The following is a 9299-nucleotide window of genomic DNA, read 5'->3' on the forward strand; positions in this document are numbered from 1 at the left end:
TCAGTGTTATGTTAATGCATTATAGGAATAGGTGCTCTTAATAAGGGCAATTGCATGAAACCTTGCCTATTTATTTATATATTTCAAACAGCACTGTGAGTCATTGGGATTGTTTGACCATACCTCACCACGCTGGTCAATGTTGATCAAATCGCGTCCTACACATACAACTATAAAGATCCCCCGTATAGCCTTGACAGACTGCTGGGGCAAGTGCTGTTAGCGAGCATATATTAAGGCGGGCACGGTACACGAGGGGGGTGGGTGGCTAGCACCACGCCCGACCGCCTTTGTCTCCCCAGTGGCGATATTTATACACCGCACCAGGTACTCATTTGAGGCTAAGTCTACCTAGGGGAGGCCCAGGACCGGGCTCAGATAAGTATCGTCACTGGGTGTTGGCCGTGAGCGGGAATCGAACTCGGGTCGCCGGGTTCGTAGCGCAGCGTAGCGCTAACCGCGACGCTACCCTGTGTGTGTGTCTACACACGTGTACACACACACACACGTGTACACACGTACACACACACGTGTACACACACACGTGTACACACACGCGTGTACACACACACGCGTGTACATACACGCGTGTACACACGTGCACACACACGTGTACACACACACGTACAGACACACGTGTACACACACGTGTACACACACACACACGTGTACACACGTACACACACACACGTGCACACACACACGTGTACTCACACACACACACGCACACACACGTGCGCACACACACACACACGTGTACTCACACACACACGTGTCACCCCGTGACACACCCAACACCCCCCCCCCACTTCTCCCAACTCCACCACCCCCTCGCTCCAGGCCGCCTCTTCCTCGCTCCACCCACAGAGCGAGCGGGTCGAGCACCGCGCCAGACAGAGACACCCTGGGGGTCGTGGTGACGGTGGTGGTGGTGAGCACGGGGGGACAGACACACGGAGACACGGAGACAGACAGAGACAGACAGAGAGAGACACACGGAGACGGTCTAGAGACAGACACACGGACAGGCGGAGACACACAGAGACACACACACACAGAGTAAGTCACACAGACTCACACACAAGCGGAGGAGTCACACAGACTCACACACAGACTCACACAGACTCACACACAGACTCACACAGACGGAGACACACAGACTCACACAGACGGAAACACAGACTCACACACAGGGGGAGACACACAGACTGAGACACACAGACTCACACAGACGGAAACACACAGACTCACACAGGCGGAGGAGTCACACAGACTTACACAGAGTCACACACAGACTCACACAGAGTCACACACAGACTCACATAGACGGAGTCACACAGACACACGCGCACGCAGAGACGTAATTCGACTCGGAGACACAAGGCGGAGACACGCAGAGACAGGCGGGGGGACAGACACACACACACAAGCACACACACACACACGCACACACACACAAGCACACAGACACACGCAGAGTCTTCGTCTGAGACACAGACAACAGAGACGCAGCAGGCGCACGCGATACGGCGGAGGGAGACACGGAGACATCGGCAGACAACGCGGACAAAGCAGCGGAGAGACACGAAGGCGGAGACACCGAGAGAGACACAGCGGAGACACCGCGAGACAGCGGGGAGACAGCGGAGACACGCGGAGACACAGCGGAAACAGCGGAGACACCGCGAGAGACACAGCGGAAACACAGCGGAGACACCGCGAGACAGCGGAGACAGCGGAGACACCGCGAGAGACACAGCGGAGACAGCGGAGACACAGCGGAGACAGCGGAGACACCGCGAGAGACACGCGGAGAGACAGCGGAGACACAGCGGAGACAGCGGAGACACGAAGGCGGAGACACCGAGAGAGACACAGCGGAGACACCGCGAGAGACACGCGGAGACACCGCGAGAGACACGCGGAGACACAGCGGAGACACGGCGAGAGAGACGCGAGGAGGAGGAGACGGGGTCTGGGGCAGTCTCCCTAAAGACTGAACTGCAGCAAGCGATTTAGACTCTGCTGGACCGGTAAGGCGGAGACACGGGGAGACACGGGGAGGAGAGGGAGACACGGGGAGACACGGGGGGGGAGGGAGACACGGGGAGACACGGGGAGGAGAGGGAGACACGGGGAGACACGGGGAGGAGAGGGAGACACGGGGAGGAGGGGGAGACACGGGGAGGAGAGGGAGACACGGGGAGACACGGGGGGGAGGGAGACACGGGGGTGGGGGGAGACACGGGGAGGAGAGGGAGACACGGGGAGGAGGGGGAGACACGGGGAGGAGAGGGGAGACACGGGGAGACACGGGGAGGAGGGAGACACGGGGGTGGGGGGAGACACGGGGAGGAGAGGGAGACACGGGGAGGAGGGGGAGACACGGGGAGGAGAGGGGAGACACGGGGAGACACGGGGAGGAGGGAGACACGGGGGAGGGGGGAGACACGGGGAGGAGAGGGAGACACGGGGAGACACGGGGAGGGAGACACGGGGAGACACGGGGGGGGGGCACGGGGAGACACGGGGAGGGAGACACGGGAGGGGGGGGAGACACGGGGAGGAGAGGGAGACACGGGGAGACACGGGGAGGGAGACACGGGGAGACACGGGGGGGGGACACGGGAGGGGGGGGAGACACGGGGGGGGGGGGGGGACACGGGGAGGAGGGGGGAGACACGGGGGGAGGGGGGAGACGGTGGGGGGGAGGGAAGACACTGGGAGACACGGGGGGGGGGGGGGGACACGGGAAGGAGGGGGAGACACGGGGGGGGGGGGGGAGACACGGGGGGATTCGGACCTCCGCATTGCTCGCGATGTGTGTGTGTTTGTCTATTTGTGTGTGTTTGTGTTGCGTGTGTATCCAATGGTTGTGTGTTGAGTGTTGTAGGTATTGTGCAAGTGTGTTGTGTGTTGGTGTGTAATGGTAGTTTATGTGTCAGCGATGTGTGTGTGTTGGACACTTGGGGTGTGTGATGTGTGTGATGTGTGTTGGACACTTGGGGTGTGTGTGTGTGTACACGTGGTGTGTGTGTACACGTGTTGTCTGTGTATGTGTGTATACGTGGTGTGTGTGTGTGTACACGTGGTGTGTGTGTGTGTACGTAGTGTGTGTGGTCACGTGGTGTGTGTGTGTACACGTGGTGTGTGTGTGTGTGTACACGTGTTGTCTGTGTGTGTGTTCAGGTGAAAGAGACGGGAAGGTGTCAAAAGGCAAATGCAATGGGTGGTCTAGTTGTGAGTGAATGTTGATTCAGTGACGGTGGCTGTGGTGGTGGTGGTTGGGGTGGATCTGGATCCTATAGCCTGACAATGATTCATGATCACGATATTGTGAGATTGTTGATTGGTGACAGACTCATGATAATGATGATGACAATGATGGATTGGACTTGACGATGATGATTTAACGATGGGCTTCGGTTCAAGTTGTTTTTGTTGTTGCTGATATGCAGTGGTGGTGATGGTATAGTTCGTGGTGGAGTGCAGAAAAGCGACGCTCACAACAACGAGCAGAGCCGCCGGGCGGATAAAACACAGCAAATCGACACAGTAGGGGGAGATAAAAAAAAAAGTCGGTGACATCCGCCGGTCGCGTCTCAGTCCGTCAACCCTACGTCGGTCTGCTGGGTCAGTCCCGTGACCTCCAGCCAACAGCGGAGACACTTCACGTGGCCCTCGATGTGTACCCAGCCTGGCACAAAGCCCCGCGTGGTGACGTCACCACCACCACCCAGAGGTCGCAACCGGGCACCCGATACCCGTACCCTACCCGATACCCGGCTACCCGTACCCGGCCGGGTACGGGTACCCGTTTGCGACCCTGGTGCGGCCGGGTACGGGTACGGGTAGGCCGTGAGTCACTGGTGAGTCACCGTTTGTCACTCATTTCCCAACGTCTTGTCTCTTCTCACAATTCAAGTTCCTAGAATCAACCCACCCGCGCCTGCAACATGGCTTCATCCCAGAGGTCGCAATCGGGTACCCGATACCCGTACCCTACCCGTACCCGGCCGGGTACGGGTAGGGTACGGGTAACCGTTTTTGACCCTGGTGCGGCCGGGTACGGGCAAGGAATCAAAACCCGTTTTCGACCTCTGCCACCACCAATTCGTGATGAACGGCGATTGTTGTTGTGTTGTTGTTGTGTTGTTTTTGGTGGTGATTTTGAGGATGGCGTTAGGGCGAGTTGAGGGGGTGGGGGCTTGGGCAGGCGAGGAGACGTGGGGGGGGGGGGGGAGAGGGGGGGTGACGGCTGGACGGGGGTAGGCTAGCAGTGGAGCGGGCAGCCAGAATCATCAGAACTTTGACTTCCACGAGAAGAGGAATCCGATGACTTCTGAAGATCTTTTTCACAGGCGTCCAGTAAGGTTTGTCACGTCAAGAAAAACTTGAGAATTCGTTACTAAATTTCGATTTAAAGCTTTCGTGACTGCAGGGATCCATCTTCTTGGTTCTTTCGGTAAAGTCACGTAGAAGGGAAGTAATAAAACAATAAAAATAAAACATAATAAAATAATTCTCTTCTTCTCGACAGACTTGCGTTGTGGCCGAAACGTCGTGAGAATTATTTTATTATGTTTTATTATTTTATTATTTCCATTCTACGTGACTTTACCGAAAGAACCAAGAAGATGAATTCGTTACTAGTACAGCACACCGGAGTAAACCCACTAACTACATTTACAAATCGCAGACGTTGTAGGTTAGGGGCCGTCCATAAATGACGTCACGCACCTGGGGAGAGGGGGGGGGTGAGAAATGTGACGTCACATCAAAATGCGCAACTTTAAATAAATATAGACAACACGTTCTACTTAATTAAATAGACTTCTTAATAAATGTTTTCTCCTACAACATCAGAGTGCAGCGCCACATTAAATACGCACTACAATGACAATAGTTTAAAGCGATTTGAAGCATGTTTTATTTTTGGAGGGCGATATTTACACACACCGCACCAGGTACTCATTTGAGGCTGAGTCGACCTAGGTGAGGCTCCAGGACCGGTGCAGATAATCGTCACCGGTGTTGGCCGTGAGCGGGGATGGAACTCGAACTCACCGGGTTCGTAGCGCAGCGTGGCGCTAACCGTTGCACCACCGCTCGCCAGCCGACACACAAACACACACTAACTCACGCACTCGGTATAAACATCACTGACACATTCACCACCATTAAGCACACCAACACACAACTCACATCACGCTTTAACACCACACACACGGCTAGCACGCTCAGTCAGCAGCACTTAGAACACATAATAGAGAATTAAAAAATATATTTATTTTGAGACTGGAGGAATCCGATGAGCTGTGAAGCTCTTTTTGCTCACAGACGTCAAGTCGGGACACGGGGTCAGAACGTGACAACAACAATACACAACAACAACAACAATACACAACAACAATACACAACAACAACAACAATACACAACAACACACAACAACACAACACACAACAACAATACACAACAACAACACACAACAACAACACAATACACAACAACAATACACAACAACAATACACAACAACAACACACAACAACATGTTCTGTAGATGTAGACGCCACTGGTTCTTCACGTTCTGCAGATGGAGATGCCACTGGTTCTTCACGTTCTGTAGACGCCACTGGTTCTTCACGTTCTACAGATGTAGATGCCACTGGATCTTCACGTTCTGTAGATGTAGATGCCACTGGTTCTTCATGTCCTGTAGATGTAGATGCCACTGGTTATTCATGTTCTGCAGATGTAGATGCCACTGGTTCTTCACGTTCTGCAGATGTAGATGCCACTGGTTCTTCACGTTCTGCAGATGTAGATGCCACTGGTTCTTCACGTTCTGCAGACGTAGATGCCACTGGTTCTTCACGTTCTGCAGATGTAGATGCAGATGTAGATGCCACTGGTTTTTCATGTTCTGCAGATGTAGATGCCACTGGTTCTTCACGTTCTACATATGTAGATGCCACTGGTTCTTCACGTTCTGCAGATGTAGATGCCACTGGTTCTTCACGTTCTGCAGATGTAGATGCAGATGTAGATGCCACTGGTTTTTCATGTTCTGCAGATGTAGATGCCACTGGTTCTTCACGTTCTACAGATGTAGATGCCACTGGTTCTTCACGTTCTACAGATGTAGATGCCACTGGTTCTTTATGTTCTGCAGATGTAGATGCCACTGGTTCTTCACGTTCTGCAGATGTAGATGCCACTGGTTCTTCACGTTCTACAGATGTAGATGCCACTGGTTATTCATGTCCTGTAGATGTAGATGCCACTGGTTCTTCATGTTCTACAGATGTAGATGCCACTGGTTCTTCACATTCTGTAGATGTAGATGCCACTGGTTCTTTATGTTCTACAGATGTAGATGCCACTGGTTCTTCGTGTCCTGTAGAAGTAGATGCCACTGGATGTTCACGTTCTGCAAATGTAGATGCAGATGTAGATGCCACTGGTTCTTCATGTTCTGTAGATGTAGATGCCACTGGTTCTTCACATTCTCTAGATGTAGATGCCACTGGTTCCTCACGTTCTGCAGATGTAGATGCCACTGGTTCTTCACATTCTCTAGATGTAGATGCCACTGGTTCTTCACGTTCTGCAGATGTAGATGCCACCACCGCCATCTATTGCGCGGCGGTTGAACTCACAACTCGCGGTTCGAACAGGCGACTGGACCATACGGGACGGGTTTGTTTCGTTTCTCCGAAAGTTCCAAAGTCGGAACATTCGCAATCGGAGACGTCCCCTGTGTGTCCGTCGCCACTGGACGTTGATCGTGTCCCGGAGTCGAACTCATGCCCGACGGGGGTTTCCCGAACTCATGCCGCCTTTCGCGCGTCAGACGGATCCCGAATTTGGATTCTTTTTGGTAAAAACGTAGCCGCTAGTGGAAATCCGCGGTGGCATTTTATCAAATTGCGACGCGGAGGGAGGGCTCCGTCCGTGAGAACTTCTGCGGATTTTTAAACCCTAAATGCTGCCTGCCGGTATCTGTTACAGGCAGCTTTGTGTACATTATTCCATACTAATATAAATATATTTTATAACATGATGGCTGAGCGTACGCCCAACAAACGACGCAGTGTATGTTGAACGGCAAATTTCAGTAACCCCACACGGACAGCCCTTTTTGTTAATCTGCTGCTGGATGAGGGCCTCTCTACTGCTGGATGAGGCCTCTACACTGCATTTAATAACACTGGTCAACACACTTTTTCTGGCATAAGGTATTCCAACGGTTAAGCATTTACACTATGAGACCTCCTTTAACGGTGGCAAAATGTAGTAGTAGCTTTTTACCCTTTAAACTGGTACAAAACTGACACCTTTATACAAGGCATCATGTTTGCAATAACCACAACACAAGTAGTCAAAATGCAAACAAAAAGAAACAACTCTGATAATGATAATAATATGCACTGTCCTTGAAGTTGATTGGTCCACACCCGAGACAGCTTTCCTTAGAGCCTAGTCTCCATTGGCGTTGGACCAGATGACACCAAAAGGCGCCTTTTGGTGTCATCTGGTCCAATGCTGTATCAATACAGCAAATCTGGCTGTGACGGTCCCACCTGATGACGGAGACTTGTGTTGCCTCCGAAACGTCGTGATTTTTAAAATTAATTTTAATTTCATTTTTTACCTACGTGACTTTACCGAAAAAACGAAGAGTATGAGTTAAAACCTGGTTTAATGAATACGAAACTCTGATCCAAGGCTTAGGCTGCTTCCTCGTCGGTGCTGCTATCGTACTCGGGGGGGCTGTCGGGCACGGGGTAGTCGTAGAATGCGGCGGGCAGGTTGGTCTTGATGAACACGAGCTTCTCCTCCACAATCGTGGGCGCCGCCAGTGAGTTCCTGAGCTTGGAATGGATGAAGCCCAGCGTTGAGAATTCTAGATTTGAAGCTTTCGTGACTGCAAGGATTCATATTCTTAGGTTTTTTTCGGTAAAGTCACGTAGGTAGAAAATTAAAATTAATAAAACTAAAATAAAAATAAAATAAAATCGTTGAGAAGTTGTCGAAGTGCGGTTCTGCAATTAGAACCAATTAAACCGGATTTCTCCCAATCTCAGAGGATCGGGTTTAATATAAAAAGACAATTAAACCCGATTGTTAAAAAACCGACTCTTGACACCATGGACCGTGATTCGACTGACGGCTGAGTGCGTCGCTAACCGCTGACCCACCGCTCGCTGCTGCTGTTATTGTCTCGAGCGAAAACAATGCCCTTTGTTTACCCATGGAAGCTCTACCGCGTCTCCAGGGATGGTTTCTAGTGGAGGTGGGTGGGGGGTGGGCAGCGGAGACGGCGGGGTGAGAGGTCGGGGGGGAGGGCTACATTCGGATGTTTGGTCAATTTCCTTGATGTGTGTGTGTCGATTTAAAGCTTTCGTGACTGCAGGGATTCATCTTCTTGGTTCTGGGGACCTTTGTCTTTGTCTGGCTCTTCGGCGTTTTCGTTTCTGTTTCCTGACTCCGGCGGAGTCTGCGGCAATGAGATTGGTGGGGGGGGGGGGAGAGTTGTGGGGGGGGAGTCGTGGGGGGGGGGGGAGAAGGGGGGTGGGGGGAGAGTCGTGGGGGGGGGGAGTCGTGGGGGGGGGGAGAAGGGGGGTGGGGGGAGAGTCGTGGGGGGGGGGGGGGGAGTCGTGGGGGGGGAGAAGGGGGGTGGGGGGGGGAGTCGTGGGGGAGATGAGGGGGGGGGAGATGGGGGGGGGGGAGTTGGGGGAGTTGGGGGAGATGGGGGTGGGGGGGAGAGAGTCGTGGGGGGGGGTCGTGGGGGGGGGGAGTCGTGGGGGGGGAGTCGTGGGGGGGGGGAGTCGTGGGGGGGGGGGAGTCGTGGGGGGGGGAGAAGGGGGGTGGGGGAGAGTCTTGGGGGGGGGGAGTCTTGGGGGGGGGGAGTCTTGGGGGGGGGGGGAGTCGTGGGGGGGTGGATAAGGGGGTGGGGGGAGATGGGGGGGGAGGGGGGTGGGGGGAGAGAGTCGTGGGGGGGGAGTCGTGGGGGGGTGGGGAGATGGGGGTGGGGAGAGCCGTGTGGAGGGGGGGTTGTGGGGGGGGGGGGGATGGAGAGAGAAGGGAAAGGAAAAGAGAGAGGGGGGGGGGGGTGAGAAGAGTCGACAAAGCGGATGGAGAGTGGAGTGGAGGGGAGTTTGTTGACATTGGATCGAGGAGAGATGGAGGGGGGCGAGAGGGGTGAAGGGGATGGAGTCATAGAGAGAGGGGGGGGGGTGATGGAGGGGGGGTGAAGGGGATGGAGTTGTAGAGAGAGGGGGGGGGTACAGGGAG

The 9299-nt window shown here is 53.8% G+C and overlaps 3 protein-coding genes across 3 annotated transcripts in view; 2 read left to right on the top strand and 1 right to left on the bottom strand.

Moving 5' to 3' along the window:
* The window catches only part of SNRPA1 (small nuclear ribonucleoprotein polypeptide A'), an 840838-nt gene that overhangs the window by 36289 nt on the left and 795250 nt on the right, over window positions 1–9299 (bottom strand). The gene's annotated exons all lie outside the window — the stretch shown is intronic.
* Window positions 868–9299, top strand: part of LOC133354709 (LHFPL tetraspan subfamily member 2a protein-like) — a 45659-nt gene continuing 37227 nt past the window's right edge. The window contains exon 1 of the mRNA XM_061571796.1: window positions 868–2033. The gene's annotated coding sequence lies outside the window, so the exon portion shown is untranslated. The remainder of the gene's footprint in view (window positions 2034–9299) is intronic.
* The window catches only part of LOC133351078 (scavenger receptor class F member 2-like), a 13823-nt gene continuing 9108 nt past the window's right edge, over window positions 4585–9299 (top strand). The window contains exon 1 of the mRNA XM_061566042.1: window positions 4585–7251. Within this exon, the coding sequence (XP_061422026.1) occupies window positions 5312–6655 (1344 nt within the window). The 5' untranslated portion in view covers window positions 4585–5311 and the 3' untranslated portion in view covers window positions 6656–7251. The remainder of the gene's footprint in view (window positions 7252–9299) is intronic.

The sequence above is a fragment of the Lethenteron reissneri genome, chromosome 1 (genome assembly GCF_015708825.2).
Source record: "Lethenteron reissneri isolate LAM-NWPU_2019-01 chromosome 1, ASM1570882v1, whole genome shotgun sequence".
NCBI classification, from domain to species: Eukaryota; Metazoa; Chordata; class Hyperoartia; order Petromyzontiformes; family Petromyzontidae; genus Lethenteron; species Lethenteron reissneri.